This window comes from Rhinolophus sinicus, chromosome 2, assembly GCF_057876585.1.
Source record: "Rhinolophus sinicus isolate RSI-liver-muscle chromosome 2, RSI-T2T, whole genome shotgun sequence".
In the NCBI taxonomy this organism is placed as follows: domain Eukaryota; kingdom Metazoa; phylum Chordata; class Mammalia; order Chiroptera; family Rhinolophidae; genus Rhinolophus; species Rhinolophus sinicus.
In genome coordinates this window covers 35,514,509-35,535,374 of record NC_142502.1, presented here as the reverse complement: position 1 = coordinate 35,535,374, position 20,866 = coordinate 35,514,509, and the positions used below count along the sequence as shown (strand labels likewise).

The window sequence follows — 20,866 nt, the reverse complement described above, 5'->3', positions numbered from 1 at the left end:
TTCCCCCAAACATGAATATTACCATCAGTTTTTAAATCTGTAAAAGGTATAGTTACAAGCAATCAAGCTACTCATTCTTAATAAAGATGTTAGTAAAGAATCTCCTGTTACACTCTTGGCAATAATTAAAAATAGGAGAGATGATAAATTCCTTTAAGTAAAAATACTTTCCCATTCTGTTGACTATTACCTCCAAGGATGATTATCTCCATCAATAGTTCTCTGGAGTGACTAATTTAAGTTCATATGTAAGTGAGAAAACCAAACACTTTTGGGGGGGAAAAAAAGAAAAATAGGTTAAATATCTGAAATGTGATCACTTTTAATATGAATTTTTCTCACTACCAAAAAAAATCCAAAAGGATGCTTTCATTGTCAGAGATCTTTTCTTCTAAGTTTACCAGGAATAAAATAAGATGATTCACCTTTTTATTCCAAGATATTATTAAAGATATTAGTATTTTTTGTATATAAAGATATTAGCACCTTTCTTAGCGTTCAGCTAACTTAATTTGCAAAAGGCCATGCAGTAATAGAAAGTAAAATTAAAGGTCCTAATGCAAGTTATTACTTTTGCTTTTTATTGGTTTTATTCTAGATCTACACATGCATTATGCGATTAAAAATATAGTTTAGTACATACAAAAAGCTGACAATCTTAGAAACAAAGACTATTAAAATAGACAAGTACAAGAATTGTTTGGAATACCTGGTTTTAAATCCCCATGGACAAACATGTCAATCATATATCGACAGAATGCATACTGATCTGACGAGAGTAGAAAGAAAAAGAACAATGAATAAACGTCATCAATACATTTTTTCCAGGGAGAACTGGCTTAATGAAACTAACAAAATAGCATAATTCTGTTTTAGTTACCACAATTTTGTGAAGGAATAATTTGCACTCATATGGACATACTTGCTGGAAAAAGACTTAATAAACATAAGGTTCCATTTATTCCATACAAAAAGAACAACCTTAGAAATTGAAACAGACTAGTTTAGGGTAATATTATAGTGTTATTTTGTAAAAACCAAAAACCTTTCCATCAAATCTATTACAAAACCATCATATTAAAGCAATTTTTCTCATTGTTCATACTCCCACTATGAAAGAGAAGTTTTACAAGAGGGGATTGTTTCCAACTTGGAATATTTTACCAAATATTCACTCCCAGCCCTTCTGCTAACTGTCTAAATGGAGCTGCAGAATGTTTTCTAGAAAAGGCAAGCAGGAGGACTAACCCTTTTGCAATCTGTTAGGGGTCCTGCGCGTGGAAATACTCCTCATTTAGGAGTAAATTAGGAAGAACAGATTTACAGCACCAAATGATATCACTGCTAAACTAATTGGTTGAGTAATCTTTTTTGGAAGAGCATCTTATGATCTTGAATAGTCTGTGGCTTATGAAAAAAGTAAAAAGAAAAAAGCATAGATAGAATTTGATCATTTGGAGCAGACTTGGTTAAAATGATTTTGGAAATTTGTTTCTTTTCCCTCAAAATTAAAGACATTGCACTGAACTTTAAATTCTCACATAATTTGAGATTCCGCTGAGGTCATTCCAATCTCAGTTGATGATTCATTCTATAAGTTTTACCATATCTTCTTTAAAGCTTACATATTATGAAATGAGTCTCGTTCAAGATGATTTACATTTAATATGTCTAAATAGGCATCTTATTTATCCAACAATTCCAAAGGCAGCTTTAGGACCAAGAGAGTTTATTGAATTTATACAACATGATACACCTTTAAGTGCTCCGCATTATACATCTCAAACGTATGAAATAATACAACTTGTTACTATATAGATATATGTACAAGGAGTTTTGTAAACCTCATTCTTTTTTAGAATAATACAGTACTTTTAGAGTGATCTATTTTTGTATGAAACTCTGCCAGGGCTTTGAAAAAAATAAATGCAGTTATTGTAGTAGATGTAAAAATATAATCCTTTGTATTAATACCTAAATATGAGTAAGCCAAAACTCATAAAGTTTCAAAAATTTGCACGCATTTTGATTGTTGTATTGGAATACATTTTCCCATAGGTGAGTTGGGGAGTGGGAGGGAGGCTAGTTGTCAGATTAGTCCCGGAATCTAGTTGCTCCTGGACATACTGACAGTAATAGCGGAAGTTTCTGAACCCAGGACCCAGGAACCTTATGGCACAAGAGTGAAGCAAGATGAAGGTAGAGAGTATTTTCTCTTGTCAGGACATAACTGATTTTCTGAGAAAAATTGTAGAATGGGCAATTTGGCTCTAACATAAAGCAAAAGGAAAAAGTATATTTTCCTTAAATAGCAAATTTTAGAAAGGGTAAGTATGGACTTCCTAAAATTGTCCCTTTCCCTTTGTTTCAGTAGCTTAAGTGACTGCACTCTTTATATCTGTCCTTCTTACAATTGAGAAGTAGTTCTCAAAGGACAATTTAACTATTAAAAGGATGGAGGATAGATAATTTGTTAAAATACAGATTTCTTGGCCCCACCGCCCCCCAAAACTGTAATTCCATGGGTCTGAACCCAAGGAATATGCAGTTTTAACAAACTCTTCAGAAGAGTCTGACTAGACCACACTTCCACAATCACTGACCTGAAATCCCTCAAAAAGTGTTTTCTGTTTTTTTTTTCACAAATGATTCCTGGTGGCACTACATCCTTCAGCAACAGTGATGGAGAACATACATATGTCAGAAGCTTAGACTACAGGGTGCTTGGATAACCGTCAAAAATGAAATATTGTTCTCTGCCACAACTAGTGATGGGATGTTTATGTATATAACATGTGGAATAATATATTGAAAGAGCTAAAATCTTCACGCTTTTAAGTTTTTTCTTTAACTGAATGTTAACAGTGTAATGAAACTAACCTATATGTTAAATTATTACCAAAACAAAATGCTTATATTTATTATACAATATTTTTTTGAATCCAAAAGTCATTCATTTAATTAATGCACATACAGTTCTATGAGTTTCCAGTTTAAAAAAAGGAAATCCCTTATGAATTCAAAGAATGTTTATTTTTTTTAATCTAGAAAATTATTTGGGTTACAACCTTAAGGAGATTTCTGTTATATTTAAATGATGCTATGATCTTACATTCCAATGGCACCAATATATCAACAGGAAGATGAGAAGAATGTTTTTTAAATATTTTACTTCAGAAATTTCCAATATTGTAATTAGGATGCCCACTTCCACCTGTCCTTTGTGCTGAACTTAATAATGTATAAAAATTCGAGGCAGGTATATTTTGGGCAGTCCTCAGTGTATATGTCTAAGGACAGAGCAAAACCAAGCTTTCCTAACTTTGAAAGATTTACTTTGTAGACATGTTTTTTAAACTTATCTCAAATATTGAAATAGAAAAATTTTCCTAGAGAAAATCTGAACTGCTCTGTCATTCTAACTTTAAAGTAAGGTAATACTAATTTACTTAAGGTAATTTCATATTTGGTCACTATTTCTTAGTTTTTTGTTTGTTTGTTTGTTTGTTTGTTTGTTTCCCAAATGAACATCCTTCTAGGAGTAACATATGCTATCCATTTCTCCTTTCCTTGATTCTCAGGGAACAATGATAGATGTCATTTAGCTGCTGCCTTGTTGGTATTCCCTGTGGAATGGCAGGTAGAGAAAATGCATTCTGGGTGCAGATTGTCAACAGAAAGGAAATTTTTCAAAACTGAAATGAGGACTGGGCACATGTGGTCAGTGCTCTATGGCAGATTCACATTAGCTATATTTTCTCTGCCTGTCACAAATATTTAGATACTTGCTAAAAAGAAAAGAAGGAAAGAAGGAAAGAAGGAAGGAAGGAAGGAAGGAAGGAAGGAAGGAAGGAAGGAAGGAAGGAAGGAAGGAAGGAAGGGAGAGAGTAAGCATAGCATGATTTGCCCCTCAAATCATGGGCAAATTCCCACAGATTTGCCACAGGCCATCAGAAAATCAGGGAGAAATGTCTAATCATGCTGACCCTTCTTACTCTACTTTAAACATTATTAATTTTGGTCCATGAAAACTAGATTATGTGATATATAAGTGTTTGTATAAGTTTGTGATAGGCATGTACGTACTTATTCATCTTATTTCCAATGCTTTAAATAGAAATATATTGTTTATATACACAACACTAAGAGTAACCACACATGAATATATTTCCATATATGCTACATAATTAAACAATTGCCAGTAAATGTGTGTGTTCTGTTTAAAAATCTATTTCCAGTGAGTAAAAGACCTGTGGGCCCTATTTATTTAAAAAGAACAGTTTAAAAATCTATAATGAAAAGAATAACTCAAATTCATTAGGTCTAACTTAAACTGAGCAAATAAATATCCCCTTGCCCAAATTTACTGAATCATCGGTACAAGTCTCCAAATCAAAACCACCTAACAAATAGATTATTTAAAAAAACACGATACCTTCGCTTATCATGTGTAGTAAAAACCATAATCTGATTAGTTTTTATAAACAAATGCTCTTAAACCTTGGTTATATAAAAACAAAAACAAAAACAAAAAAAACACACTTATGTGTCTGACCAGGAATTAGAGGTAAAGTTTTGATTAGTTACCTAATAACACATTTATTTAATTGATGGTAGTTGTTTTCAATAGGAAGCCTTACTTTAGCAAAATCATTTGTTTAGCTGATAAAATCATATTTGTGCTTTTGTTTCTAACTTTAAGTGAAACTTTGATTGTCCTTTGAATAGCTGAATAGTTCTTCATGTAGAAATGAAAACAGTAAATTGAAAGTAGAAATGGTAATATAATGCTATCTTTAATACATCTATTATTGATAGGAAGAAAATACAATAGATGTTACCTGGAAAATAATTATTATTTGAAAATATTCTAGTGACATATCTTCATCAATAAAATATGACCCCCAAGAAGCGAAAGATACTAAAAATGAACATCAAAAAGTACATTCATGTTTCTAGTTAGTTCTAACTAGATAGGTTATTTTAATACTCTCATATGTAACAGGCATGAATTTTACAATACTGTATTTATGGACAAAAAATAAAAATATACTTGGTATGTTTTAGCTGGCTTCATGTGGTCATCTTTTTTTTTTAAAGTGCAATTTAAAATGCAAAGTATTTTAGGATATTGAAAATCATTTTAGATAAACAAATCAGTGAATCAGATTAATTTTCCCTTTTCCTATTACAGTAAAATTATCCATTTAAAATATTTTCTCTTTATTTACTATATGTTTTATACCTGAAATATTTCATAAACAACATATAGTTTTAAAAGAGGCAATAGTCAATATTTTTTAAATTCTTTTCAAGGCAACATTACCATCTTTAAAATTGGAGAAACATTTTAAAGCTCCAAAGTTTAAATTTTTCATTTAAAAATTACATTGAAATAAATGAAAATTACCTAAATTAAAAAAAAAGTGTGAATAAGTTTGAAAAAAATGTTTTTTTCATTCTTTTTTTCTTTCCTTTCCTCTTTAAAATGTATTTTTAAGAATATACGAATACATATTTTGTACATTTTTTACATTTTTGATATAAATCAAAGTATACAAATATTACTTATAAATTCAGAGGAAAAAGTGATTCAAAGATAAAACAAGAGTGGATCGCAAAGAAAAATACCATATGATCTCATTTATATATGGAACTGAAAAAGAAGTACGGATGAAAAATGTTCAATCTTGTATCTTAGGGAAAAAATTGTTTGCAGTTTTACTGCTCAATAGCTTACTCAGTAATAAAATGGGAAAATATTTTAATGAAAATCTCCTAGAAATTGTTCTTTAATTTTAATCCTCAAATAAAATTATTCAAGACTACCAGAGGAAAAAAATATTTATTTTACAACACCCCTAAGAAGCCTTTATAGAAGTAGTCCCTACAGAGTAGACCCCTCATCCTGTGTAGGTAATATCAGGATTGCGTAGCAGCCTGGAGCCAGGAATGTACTTAGGATAGGAAAGATTCAACAAGGGATGAAGATGTGAGACAATAAGGCCCTCAGAATTTCTCTTAGCACCTTTCCATAAAGAATTTCATGTTTATATTTCACCTCCATTTAAATGTTATTTTCCGTAAGTAGGGATGTAAGTTTGACATCACTCTTGTTGAATAAAGACCAGCACAATAAATCAGATACGAGCTTTCTAAAGTCATATATTTAGTCGACAGAAGCTGTCAAAGACACTTGAGGGTTCTTTCTCTAAGCCTTCCTGACTTTTAAATTAACTTAATTCAATAATTCAATATATATTCTAAATTTTTGCTCTTGCTGAAGTAATAGGAATACATGGATAGTTTTTATGATATCTATTCTATACGACTTGAACATACACTCCTTAAAAACTCCTTGAATATTGTCATTTCTCCTGGACTGCTGTTTTTCAAAGAGCAGAACACATACGATTTTTGTTCCTCCTCTTAATAGAAATCCCATGTTTTGTATATTCAACATTTATGATCAATCTTTAAATAATCGCAGAGGTTAACTCAAATCCTCTTTTAAAAATACTTCAAAATGCATCTTTAGATATGTGAACACATTTGAGTATTTCTATAAATATATATTTTATTCCCAATTTATTGTATTTCTTTTCAGGTATTTTTACTTATACAAGTCTTTTTCTCCCATTTGATGTGTGAGCTCAGTCTTTTTCAGATTTTAATTTCACTGCATCTGCTTCTTGCCCAATATTCTCTTAGAACCTCCAGCCGCCTCGTCTGAGTGTTTACCTTCATGTTTGGAAACAGCTGCGGTCTCTTTCTCATCCTTCTCTTTGGGTTTAGGTGATGTTTTCTGTACTTCTTTTATTTTGGCAGCTGTTTGCTTCACCTTCTCCTGTTTCCCAACTTTCAGTTCCTTTTTAGTCTTTTCTTCAGTCTTTTCCTTAGTCTTAGCTTTTTTCTCTTCTGTAGAGATTTAAGAAAAGTTGAATTATTTTTGTTTATTTACTAGACACAAATACTATTATCTGATTTACATGTACTTTATGAAATGCCATGTTAGAGTACTAAAAAGAAAAACAAAAGGGAAAAAAAGTAGCTTACTGACAAGTTAGGCTCTTTCTCAATGTGTACATGAAAACATTATTTTTTAGGAAGTCGGGACATTAGCATGGCAACAAGGTGGCATTTGAAATATACAGGGAAGATAAAACGGGCTTAAGAGGGAGATCCAAGATGGTGAAGTAGATAAACACTGTGCATACTTCCTTCTATGAACACATTAAAATTACAAGTAAATTATAGAAAAATCAACCTGGAGAGCCATCTGAAGTCTAGATGAACAGAAGTTTTATAAATAAGGATATAAAAAAGAAGCCATGTTGAGATAGTAGGAGGGCCAGAGATGCAAAACTGGCTGGTCCCAAACCTCTGTGTGGTGGTTGAGAATCAGGAGGGATATCTCAGCTGTGAAGGTTGCCCCAGCAGTAGCAAAGAACCCAGCCCCACACCAGGCTCCCCAGCCTGGAGTACTGGTGCCAGGAAGAGGAGCCCTCACAACATCAGGCTGTGAAAAACAGTGGGGATTCCAACCATCCAGGTGGGATGGAAGGCTGAGAGAAACTGAGACGTCCATTCAAACAGCCTGTGCACAGACTTTCTCACTCTCAGGCACTCACCCTGGGCTCCAGTGGAGGGATGGTGACGGCGGGGGCGGCGGGGGGGTTGGGGGGGTTGGTGTCGGAGGTATGTGCGGCGGGGGGGGAGGGGCAGGGAGCAGACTGAGGTGTGGGGCTTTGGGTGAGGGCTGAACGTCAGTTGCATTTTGCCTATGTAAGATCCCATGAAGTTGGGCATCATTTTTCCTTTGTTGAGCCCTTCTCTCGTGCCCATGGCCAAATTTAAATTGGAATTTGTCTGTTGAGCTTTGCTGGGACCCTGCCCCAGCCAAGTCCCCTAATGCCGGAGGCACTTTCTTGATAAGAAGCCAGCCCCACCCACATCGCTCTCTTTCTTGGAAAGCTATTAGAGTCCATAGGTCCCAGGAAGGCAGCAACTGGCCCCAGTGTGCTCTGAGACTTTTGCTAAGTAGCTCCCAGCTCAGCACTGGCAACAAATCAGAGTCTACAATACCTTGGTGACCACAACTCTTCCCACTCTAGTGACTCCCTGATACTCTTCCTCACCCAACTCACATACCCCATGGGCTTTATCAGTAGCTGAACCTTAAGGGAGCTGGCAGGTGGCAGCAGACCTTGCTGTGTCCTGGCTTTCTGTATAACTACCCCAGGCCAGACACTGGTTGCAGTCATCCTCGGTTGAAAGCATGGCCTATCACATGTGCCTCCAACTTTACCACAGAGAGTGAACAACCATGGATCGCTTTCTAGCTCCTTCCAGTAGTCCCCAGCCATTCACAGGTAGAGGGTGACTTAGGCCTGTACCAGAGTCCATCGCAAGAAAGCTCCAAAACCAACAGAATTGGTTTGAAGCTAACCACAGCAGAGCACTGCTCAATTAGCCCCACAAGTGGCACACACACAAAGGGTAGTCACAACAGGCACCAGAGCCCACTGGGGTAAATCCCACTCAGTGGGGTAAGTGTACCACACAGCAGCTTGTAAGCTATGGACGTCGCCAAACCCCACAGTTAGTCAACCTGAGGCCAATCCCACCAACTGACATAACAATAGTAATGAGGGCTCAACTGTAATAGAAGGGTACACACACCCACACAAGGGACTCTCCTGGAGCACATGGAGCAGATAACCAGGGAGACTGTGCCACAGTCCCACAGGGCACCTACCATGAAAGATCACCCAGCCAAGACTGGGAGACATAACAGATCTACCTAACACAGAAACAAACACAGAGAGGCAGTCAAAATGAGGAAACAAAGAAAAACACCTCAAATGAACAAACAAGAGAAAACTCCAGAAAAAGAAATAAACAACATGGAGGTCAGCAACCTACCAGAGACACAGTTCAAAACAATGGTTATAAGGATGCTCAAGGAACTTACTGAGAACTTCAACAGAGAGATAGCAAGCATAAGAAAGGACATAGAAACCATAAAAAAGAAACAGAAGTGAACAATAACGGAAATGAAGAATACACTAGAAGGAATCACCAGCAGACTAGATGAAGCAGAGGATCGAATCAGCAATTTGGAAGACAAGGTAGCATAAAACACTCAATCGAAACAGCAAAAAGAAAGAAAGAATCCATATTAAAAGAAAAATGAAGACAGTTTAAGAGACCACTGGACAACATTATGTGTAACAACTTTCATATGATAGGGATACGAAAAGGAGAAGAGAAAAAGCAAGGGATTGAGAACTTATTTGAAGAAATAATGACTGAAAACATTCCTTACCTGGTGAAGGAAACATACGTACAAGTCCAGAAAGCAGAGTCCCAAACAAGATGAATCCAAACAGGCCCACACATAGACAAATTAAAGTAAAATGGCAAAGGTTAAAGACACACAGAGAATCCTAAAAGCAGCAAGAGAAAGGCAACTAGTAACTTATAAGGGAGTCCCCATAAGACCATCAGCTGATTTCTCAACAGAAACTTTGCAGGCCAGAAGAGATTGGCACAAGATATTCAATGTGATGAAAAGCAAGAACCTACAACCAAGGGTATTTTATCCACCATTGCTATCATTTAAAATCAAAATACAGATAAAGAGCTTCCCAGACAAGAAAAAGCTAAAGGAATTCATCACCACCAAACCAGTATTACAAGGAAACTTAGAGGGACTTCTTTAAGACAGGAAGAAAACGATCAAAATTATGAATGTAAAATGGCAATAGCTACATATCTATCAACAATGACTTTCAATGCGTTAAATGAAAGTAATGCGTTAAATGACTGTAAATGCGTTAAATGCTCTATTCAAAAGACATAGGGGTGCTGAGTGGTTAAGAAAATCAGATCCTTTCATATGCTGCCTACAAGAGACTCACTTCAGATTGAAAGACACAGACACACAAAGATGTAAAGAAAAGGGATGGAAAAAATTATTTAATCAATATGGAAACAAAAAAACAAAACAGAAAAAGCTGGGTTAACAATATTTACACCATACAAAATAGACTTTAAAACAAAGTCTATACAAGAGAAAAAGAAGGGTCCAGTAATCCCAGTTCTATTTATCTGAGGAAACCCAAAATGCTACTTCAAGGGGATCTGTGCATCCATATGTTCATTGCATCATTGTTTACAATGGCCAAGATGTAGAGGCAGCCTGTAAGTCCATCGAAGGAAGAATGGATAAAGAGGGGGTAGAACGTATATACAATGGAATATTGCTTGGCCAGGGAAGGGAATGGGTTCTTGCCATCTGCAGCGGCATGGATGGACCTGGGGGGTGTTGTACTGAGTGGAGTGTAAGAAAGAGAAAGACAGATACAATGTGATTTCACTTATATATGGAATCTAAAGTACAAAATAAACGACGACAACAACAAAACAGAAACAAACTCATAGATACAGGAAACATTTTGATGGTTGCCAGATGGGAGGGGTTTGGGGGGTGTGCATGAAAAAAGCAGAAGAGATTAAGATGTACCTTTTGGTTGTTACAAAGTAGTTATAGGGATGTAGGGTATAGCATAAGGAATACAGTCAGTAATATTGTAATAACTATGTATGGTATCAAATGGGTACTAGAACTGTTGGGGTGATATATAGGAGGGCTATTGGGGGGCAGGGTGAAAAATGTGAAGGCATTAAGAAGTACAAATTGGTAGTTACAAAACAGTCATGGAGATACAAAGTAAAGTACAAGGAATATAGTCAATGATATGGTAATAACTATGTATAGTGTCAGGCAGGTACTAGACTAGTCAGGGGGATCACTTCTTAAATTATATAAATGTCTAACCACTATGCTATACACCTGAAATTAATATAAAATAATATCGAATGTCAATGGTAATTGAAAAATTTTAAAAAGGAGGAAAAGTTGAAGGAGGATAACAGGTTCAAATTGCCATGTATAAAAGAAATAAGTCATGGGAATGTAATATACAGCATAGGGAATATAGTCAATAATATTGTGATAGGATAGCATGGTGTCATATAGTTGCTGGATTCATCATAGTGACCATTTCTTTAGGTATATAAATGTTGAATAACTATGGCGTACCCCAAAACTAATATAATGTTGTATGTTAGCTACAATTTCAATAAACATCTTAAGAAAAATATGCAGGTGATGTACATACAGGCATGTTCAATGAAAAGCCATGCCCAATCCAAAGAGCCCCCCAAAAAGACCTTTTAAAAGGATAGTATTATTTTGTTCCACAACTGAAATACCTTAAAAGTCATTCAAGAAACTGAACCATCAAGAAAGCATTTTTAAAAAAACTATTAGGATGTAAACGTAAAATTACTTGCATTGGTGGTGACTAATAGAAGTAAAATAATAAAATCCATTAAAGGATGACTCAGATACATTCAATCTCTAATGACTTGACTTTAAAGAGACAAAAAAAGAGCAAAAATTGACATATTGGGCCCTGCTAGTCTTAAGTCACAAATATTAATTCTAGTCACTTTTAAAGCCCTTAAATATATCCTAGTAAACAAAAAGGGCTATAAATTAGAATATATATATATATATATATATATGGCTATAAATTAGACTATATATATATACATACACACATATGTATATGTATGTGTATATATACATACATACATATATGTATATACACACACACGTATAAATATTCATGAATATTCATAAATATATATGGATACTCATGAATATATATGGATTATAACATATTTCCATATACTGTCTATACAAACATGTTTCTAATTTAATTATTTTTAATTATGTGTATTTGGTAGAAGTGAACAAGAAATATAAATTAATCAGTTTGTGAATTTTTTATTTAGAAAAGCAATAGTATAGCATACATCTGTGGAAAACTGTTTGTAGATACTGCCTAATGGACGTTATTCTGTGGGATCACACAGAATCACTAGATACCACAGTAAGTCTACTACAGTGTTGAATTTTCTCATGTTATTATATTTACCAATTAATAGCTAATCTTTATTATCACTTATGTTGAAGAATTTGATGAAAATATTACAACCAAATTTCTTGACTGTGGTACACTAAGCAATGATTTGAGAAGAAGTCAAGATAATATTGTGAAATCCAGTGAAGAGTAAAAAGAAGATCAAAAATGATAACGCCTGATGCTTGCAAAAGCAGAATTGTCTGCAGTACTTCCCAAAGCACTGTTGGTCAGAAATTTTGCAGGGAGATGTGAACAGCAGGGGTATATTCCTATGATCAAATAAATTTGGAAACACTAAGTTAAATCAGGTTCTTTAATATAGATTTCTCAAAGCTAAAGTGTATTGATAACCTTCAAGGAGGGGAATTATGCTATGCATTGTTTCCAATGTTACTTGACTATAAAACTTTCATGTGAAAATTACCCAATCATTCCACAAACTTCTAATGCCTTTGTGTTTTTTTTGACTATCTTCAATTGGGGATTTTCTTGTCATCCCTTTAACACATGCCTAAATCTGCTTTGCTGATTTTTGCTCTTTCCTACTGCACACTCATTTCTGTGACTGAAACCACCAGCTCCATGCAAGTGACTTTAAATCAATATCATTCTGGAACTGCACACCCAATACGCGTGTTCATTAGTTTCCAAAGGGAGAGAAAGTTCCACTGGGATGGCCAACAGTATCTCAGATATGCACAACTCGCATGTTTATCTAACAAACTCTTCCATAGAGCCTATCATGGCCAGGGCTTGGCACTATTTTCTGAAGATCTAGAGCTCAGTATGATAATATTCCTTACTGAAGAAAGTTTAGTAGAACATTCTGTCATTCTCTTCTTCTTCCCTGTCTTTGTTACTTTTAATGAATTATGGAAATAGGCTAGTTTTCACAGTGGATATGAGGTCCTACACGTGTCATGATAGACATCAAAAGGCTCATTGTTTCCCAGTAGGAAATCCTGAGGTGGTTCAGAAGCTGCTGACCATGGCTAGGCTGTGCTTGAAACAAAAAGAAACATTTTGTGTTCCATGGAAGCTCCTCAGTCATCGAAGATCTTCAGAGGGAGATTCTACTTTAATGCTGCTCATACCTTTCAAATATGGTAGGTTATCTTTGTTTCTTTAATTGTTTCTTTAATTCTTTGTTTAATTGTAACAGTCTACAAAGTATTACTTTTTAATCTTATTCATTTTCCTTCAGATTACCCATTTTACAAAGAGCATTTCCTATGTATTCCTGTATTCCCAACAATGTATAGACATATAAACAATAAAAAACAAAATTATATGTTTGTGTGTGTGTATATATACACACTTACTTGCATATATATGTATATATATATGTATATACACACATGCATATACACATGCACACACATACACCCATCATTTGTTTACAGCTATATCCCCCAGAAGAATATAAATATGTAAATAAAGTATTTGTGATCTGTGGCAGGCCAGGCTGACTCAACATGGCCCCAATGATCTCTACCTCCTGGTATTTATACCCTGGTGTAATCCTCTTCCCTTGAATATAGGCTGGCCTAGAAATTTACTGCTAACCAATAGTGTGTGACTTCCATACTAGTCTGCATACGATTGTTATTTCTCTCTTGTTAGCTGATTTTCTCTCTTGCTAGGTTTGATGAGTCAACTGTCATATTAGTGAGACTCATGTGGCAAGGAACTGAGGATGTTCTCCAGACAGCAGCCAGAGAAACTGAGGCTCTCATTCAACAGGTCTTGAAGAACTGAATCTTACCAACGATCACGCAAATTAACCTGGAAATGATCCTTCCCCAATGAACTGAAAATGATCCTTCCCTAGTTTAGCCTTCAGTTGGGATTGCAGCCCTGTCTAATACATCGATTGCAGTCTTGTGCAACATTGTAAGGCAGAGGACAGAGCTTAGCCACGCCCAGACTTTTGGCCTGCAGAAACTATGAGATAATATATGTGTGTTGACTTTAACCTATAAATTTATTTTAATTTTTTCCACAGCAATGAATAATGAATAAAGTATTAAATAAATATTTGTTGAATAAATAATTTATTTAATTATATTTGGAAGGAATACGTGATTCACACTCAATGCACTTAAAGTTTTGTCTTAGTGCAGTTACATCCTAGTTATATGATCTGGCCAAATTGTTTTCTCCCTAGAGGTCAGTTTCTTCATCTGTTAAATTAGATTATTAATTGGGATGATCATCTCTAATGTCCCTACTAGCTTTAAGATCTCATGTATACATGTACATATAAGTTCATATATATATATATGGAGTTACATAAATTTATTTTCATTCAAATATGACAAAGATTTGAATGAAATCATTCATTCTGACATAGTTTAAAGCCGAGAACTAAACACAATAAAAAACAAGTATTTAGTTATAAATTTCATACTGAGACTAAGTTCATGCTACCATCTAGGAAGCAAAGTCTCAATTTATAATTCAACCATCTTAACTTCAATAAAATGATATTTGATTATTTTATTGAAAGAATTAGTAAAAGATATAGCTGCCTTTTGTAAATATCTAATTATTTTACATTGTATAGATAAACACATTGGATTTTGAAAATAGATTCCCATTTTTATTTAAATGATTAGTCCCCTAAAAATACTGGATTAAGATTTCTAAAATATACTGATCACATAAAACCTATATTTTAAAATATGAGGAGGAAATTTAGTAGTTAAAATTGAACTATCAGTTAGAATCCATATTTTTCTAACATCGAACAATTTGTAGACAAATTTCAAATAGTAAAATCTGATTCATGCAATCATTCAAAATGCATAACATTACATTGATAGTCTAATTGATTTTTTTGATGATTATTAAGACATTTTGGGTCTTCAGTGACCTAAAATATTGATCAAGGTGAATGCACAACCTTTCCTTCTTGACAGAAAAAAAAAAAAAAAAAACAGAAAAAGAAAGAAAGAAAGAAAGAAAGAGAAAGAAAGAAAGAGAAAGAGAGAAAGAGAGAAAAAACGAAAAAGAAATCCTGAATTTGAATCTTTTAAAATCAAACTCAAGGTGTAATACTGGTCAAAACTGTAAACCAGTTATGTTGTAATTATTTCCTATTGCTATAGTAAAAACTTAGTTTCTTAAAACAATAGTCATTTAACATCTCCTAGTTTCCATGGTTCAAAAGTCTTGGCACGATGTGGCTCAACTGCGTTCCCTGTTTAGGCTCCACAAGGCTAACATCAAGTTGTCAACAGGGCTGCATTTCTTACTGGAGATTCCGGGGAAGAGTTGGCTTCCGCATTTATTCAATGTGTTGCCAGAATTCTTCTCACGCTTTCCAGGTGTCCCCCTCAGTTTTCAAACTAGCAATGGGGAGTAAATTCTGCCCGCACTTCAAATCTCTCTTCTTCTTTTGCCACATCTCGATGCTTTTAAAGATTCATGAGATTACATTGAGCCTACCTGGATAATCCAGAATAATGTCTGAATTATAACTACTTCTTCGAACTCCTTTTTGCCATGTAATGTAACATAACCACTGGGATGACACCAAGGGATAAAAGTCATGAGGGACAAAATTCAGCTCTTCCTTTTCCTCTCAAATCTTGAGGTGCTGTATTATTTGAAGTATTCAGTTTAATTATTCTTTTGATATTAAATTTTAAATGTAAGGCCAAATTAATTTATTTTTACATAAAGGAAACACTAAATGCTTACAATCATCAGCTGTTACCCAAAATGTAAACTTCAGCAGAAAATAATTTAGTTACAGAAGTAATAAAGGGAAAGTTACCTTTTGATACTGTCTTTGTTTCTGGTTTTTCTTTTTTCTCAATTTTTTCCTTGTGAGCAGCTTAAACAGAAAATTTTATATTAGTACACTCTTTTAATAGATTTCAAGACTAAGCTTTCTCTTTACTTCAGTTTTATAGCCACCAAAATCATGAACAATTTTGAGGATTGATGACATTTATGAGTCTAATTCAGGAATAGTTACCAGTGTAATAATAACTGAATAGAGTTAAATTTTTAAGACATGGCATCAAGAATTAGAAAGCATTTTGAAAACTAGTCCCCCTTCCCCGTTAAAGTTATTATTCCAAAGAGATAACATTTTAAAGAAACAAACTAAGAGAGAAAAATTGTATAAGGATTTGTTGAAAGATATGTCATTTTATCAGAAAAAAGCTCTCTCATTAGGATTAATAAAAAGAAATATTGAAATCAGCACTAGAGCTTTGATTAAACACAGTATTTCTCAACAATGACATAATTGAGATGTAGGTCTCAGTACATGGGACTTTCGTATGCATTAATAAAATGCTTGGCTTCTCTGGTAACTGCTCACCAATTGCCCTTCACTTCAATAACATTTTGACAACCAATTACCCTCCCCCCACCAAATACTTCCTAGGGATAGCACCTTTGGATGAGAACTACCAATAGAAAATAAAGTCATAAAGGATTATTGACTGAGTGCAGCTTCTTAATTGAACAGCATTCAACATGATACCTGAAACATTGTATCTTCTCATTGTATATGTAATAAATTAATAAATCAATATGACTTTATTTTATTAACTTCTATTTTATTTACAAAGACTAGTAAAATCTTGTCTCTCAATTGTTTAAATAAAGGAGTTCTGAGAAGTACAACAGCATGTGCAGCTTATTTTTATAATTCAAATATATTAAACTGTGTGATTTGGTAGTTTTCCAAATTACTGTATGCTTTGACATTTACATGCTATCTGTGAAAGAAAAATAATGGAAATTAAAGAAATTATAGAAAATTAAATGTTAACATAAATTTAATAGTTGGGTTAAGAAAAGAGCCAAATTATTAAAGTAAAAAATTGGAGCCCCCATTCTTTGCATTTCTCCAACAGTAGAAGAATAGTAATGTCTATCAGCTTTACTTGTACTACAAAAAGGAGACAATATGCTTGAAATATGTATTTAAGAACTGTTATTTTAAAATATAGTGTATGATATTTGCAAATAATACCTCCAATAAGAGGCGAACTCCATATACATGAAGAACTCATGCAACTCAGTAAAAACACAATACCAATCCAATTAAAAAATGGGCAGAGGATCTGAACGGACACTTTTCCCAAGAAGACATACAAATGGCCAACAGATATATGAAAAGACGCTCAACTTCACTAGCTATAAGGGAATGCAAATCAAAATTATAATGAGCTACCACCTCACACCTGTTAAAATGACTATTATCAACAAGACAAGAAATAAGTGTTGGAGAGGATGTGGAGAAAAATGTATCTTCATACAGTGCTGGTGGGAATGTGAATTGGTACAGCTGCTATGGAAAACAGTATGGAAGTTACTTAAAAAATTAAGAATTGAGCTACCATGTGACGTAGCAATCCTTTTTCTGGGTATCTACCTAAAAATTTGAAAACATTTATTCGTAAAGATATATGTACTTCTATGTTAATTGCAGCATTATTCATGGTGGCCAAGACATGGAAACAACCCAAGTGTCCTTTGATGGATGATTGGATAAAGAAGATGTGGTACATATATACAATGGAATATTACTCAGACATAAGAAAGGATGAAATACTGCCGTTTGGATGGATCTTGAGAGTATTAGGTTAAGTGAAATAAGTCATACAGAAAAGGACAAGAACCATAAGATTTCACTTATATGTGGGATATAAAATGGAAAACAACAAATGAACAAACAAACAAAAAAACTCATTGACAAACAACATTATGGTGGCTACCAGCGAAGGGGGGTTGGTGGAGATAGAAGAGGGTAAAGGGGGTCAAATATGTGGTAATGGAGGGAGACTGGACTTAGGGTGGTGAACACACAGTGCTATATACAGATGACGGATTACAGAAATGTACACTTGAAATTTATATAGTCTTATTATCCAATGTCACCCCAGTAAATTTAATAAAAAATAGATAAAATGAGGTAATGCCTATAATATAGAAAATAGTCTATGAGTGATTTCCCATTTCTGAATCTTTCAGAGATGATTCAGCCTCATTGAAAGCTTAAAGGACAATGTCCAGTTGAAGACTAATTGATCTTGGCAGCTACAGAGCAACGAGAGAGCACCTGCTTTCCCCTCCAGGATTTCAGCCTCTATACATCTCAGCTTGCCCCACAGCCACCTCAGATAGCATTTGGGGTTATGGGGGATATATTGGACAATAGCTGAAGGAGCACTATGCCAGGCTAAGAGGCGCACAGTTCACACAAGGTCATGGGGCTATAGCATAATCATTTATAGCATAAAAAACAAACTCCTTTAACTGGTATACAATAAATAAAAGGACCATTAAAATGGAGCATTTTCAATTTGGACAAATTTCTTGCAACATTTATAATTAAAGGGCAACAAATTCTCGATAAATTTTTTAACAAAAATATTTAGCCACTGTGTAGGTTTCAAAAAAGCCATAAGAAATGTCAGATTATTTTATCTAATCAGAGTACACAGAATCTGATTCTAATAATTCCATATAACTCAGTAGCAGACAGGAAACGGATAACTGTATCTAGAAAAAAAAGAAGATGGCTGTACTGAAATTCATGGATATTATTACTAAGTAAACATTAACAAAATAACTATTTAATTCAAATTTTCAAGTGTGAATATATAGTAAAGAAGATAGGAGCATGTTTCAGCTGACCTGATTCTTAGATATCATAAAACATTCTACCTTAGATATCATAAAACATTCTACCTAAGTGGAATGTTTCAAAAATAAGATAACTCAGCAAGCTATGCACATTGTGGACCCATAAATCAACTGAAATCTAGCCCAAATACCCTAGATAAATGTCACTCTAAAACAAGAGCAAAACATTAAATTAGAATTGTATTTCACATCATACATTGAAATGTATTTTTTGATGAATTAAAGTTAAATGTAAAATATAAAACATTTTTAAAGTTTGAGGAAAATATTAGTAACTATTTATTTAATCTTTGGATGAAGATTTAAAAGCAGAAATACTAAAAGAAAATATCAACATACCTAGCCACATAAAAATTCAAGACTCTCAACTCACACAGAGACATACACAACACACACACACACACACACACACACACACTCACAAATATCTATCTACACAGAGAGAAACCCTAACATTAACTACAAAACTAACAGAGAACAATATTTGAAAAAGTGACAGATCAGGGATATGTGCCCAAATGACATGCACACATATTATCAGAAGAAATGGGTAATGAGTGTTAAAAGTTACACAAGAAATATGCATTGCTAAAACTCATACATAAATCCTTCAATCTATAAGTAAGTGGTTAAAGATAACGTGGAAGAAAAGTATCTGTATTTAAACAGTTTTCTTTGAGAGAATGAGGAAAATACCTATTTACCGATATGGAAGATTTCTAGGACATATTGATAAATTATAAAAGCAAGAGTATAGGACATGCCAAATTTTGTGATGTCCTATACTCTGGCTTTTATAACTTATCAATATGTCCTGGAGATCTTTCCATGTATAGGGAGAAACAATAACCTATAATATCTTATAAATGCACAAGCTCTGAAATACACACGTAAAACTCATAAAAGTGATGTACTGTATGTATATGTAGGTAGGATGGAATGGTGACCTGGAGGTGGGAGCAAGGCAAGAAGAAGCTTTTCACAATGTATTTTTATGTATTAAACAATGAGTCGGCATTGCACATTCTAAACAAATAAATGAAAATGAAGAAACTTAAAAATCCAGTATAATAGGTAATCAAAGGATGCAAGTTAAATAATGAAGTACACTTTTTTTACCTATCAAATAGGCAATATTTACTGAAATAACATTTGCATTGTTGGCTAAGGCAGTCTCAAAACTGCCTGGGAAAAAATTGGTACAACTTTTCTAGACAGTAACCTGGTAATAGAGTTCAAGAGTCTTAAGTGTATTAATTCCTTTAACCCAGGAATTACTCTTTTCAGATTCAACTCTAAAGAAATTATCGTAATATAATTAAAAATACAAATGTATGGTCATCTAAAATCTGATGTAAAGAAGGAGAGGTCAAACAGGAAAGGACCAATGTGTAAAAACAACAATAAGAAAAACAGCATACCTTTCTTTTCAGGTTTTTCTTTTTCTTTTACTTTATCTTTGTCTTTTCCTTTTTCTCTGTGTGTAACTGGAAAGAAGCAGATGATACTTTTTTATTTAAATAAACAGAACAAATGATGGGATGATTGTATGGCAGTCTTTGAGGTCCTAACTTATCGGCTGCCTTTGAAAATCTTTCTTTAGCTGGTATGAGGTTTTACACAGTTAGAGATTTAAACATTAAGATAATTATAGATTTCTTTAATTTCTATTTTTATTTCACATCCAAGCACAAACTCACACCAAAACCAGCCTATTGCAAAGATAATAATATCCCTCAACATTTCCAAATCTTTAACTTTACCTTAATTAAATTGAAAGTGTAAAAAATGTATCATGCCACATGCCGAAGGAGCCCAGCTCAATACTGGAGAAATGCCAAAAATATGAGAATAAAAATACAGGAGATAATCTTCTGAACCTGAAGCAAAGAATAATCAACCTAAATAGTATGTGGTAGTCTTCTACAGAAACAATCCTCAATAAAAGTTTTTGAAAATATAGTGAGATGACAGCAATATGGCACCAAATCCTTTCAAAGTAAACAAAATCTAATTTAATATGAGCTGTGAACCAAATAATTAATATACTGGGGCTCCAATTTAAGTCAAAATTTTACCCCACAATTTAGTCATAACTCTTATTAATGGCACCTCTAATTTTCTAAGCTAGAAATATGGGACAGATCTAAGATTTGTCTTTTATTTTCCATTTTTGTTCATTTATCCAGCTCTTT

At 33.7% G+C, this 20,866-nt stretch overlaps 1 protein-coding gene and 1 long non-coding RNA gene across 18 annotated transcripts in view; one reads left to right on the top strand and one right to left on the bottom strand.

Annotated features, from left to right (window-relative positions):
- The window catches only part of TRDN (triadin), a 340,918-nt gene that overhangs the window by 219,700 nt on the left and 100,352 nt on the right, over positions 1-20,866 (bottom strand). For 11 of the 14 annotated variants that reach the window (XR_016020187.1, XM_074333512.2, XM_088795479.1 and 8 more), the window contains exons 6-9: positions 20,093-20,158; positions 15,781-15,840; positions 6,742-6,918; positions 710-769 (exon numbers count right to left, since the gene is read on the bottom strand). Coding sequence is in view for 12 of the 14 variants with exons in the window: in XM_074333512.2 (XP_074189613.2) it covers positions 710-769; positions 6,742-6,918; positions 15,781-15,840; positions 20,093-20,158 (363 nt within the window). In the remaining 2 variants the exon portion in view is untranslated. Of the gene's footprint in view, positions 1-709; positions 6,919-15,780; positions 15,841-20,092; positions 20,159-20,866 lie in introns of those variants that run through there. The other 3 variants (XM_088795483.1, XM_088795486.1, XM_088795487.1) reach the window with 3 other exon arrangements.
- LOC109446266 (uncharacterized) overlaps positions 1-20,866 on the top strand; it is a 76,937-nt gene that overhangs the window by 43,826 nt on the left and 12,245 nt on the right. Inside the window, exons 6-7 of one of the 4 annotated variants that reach the window (XR_012496734.2) lie at positions 12,956-13,105; positions 13,643-14,036. This is a non-coding gene — a long non-coding RNA (uncharacterized LOC109446266). Of the gene's footprint in view, positions 1-12,952; positions 13,106-13,642; positions 14,037-20,866 lie in introns of those variants that run through there. The other 3 variants (XR_012496733.2, XR_012496735.2, XR_016020188.1) reach the window with 3 other exon arrangements.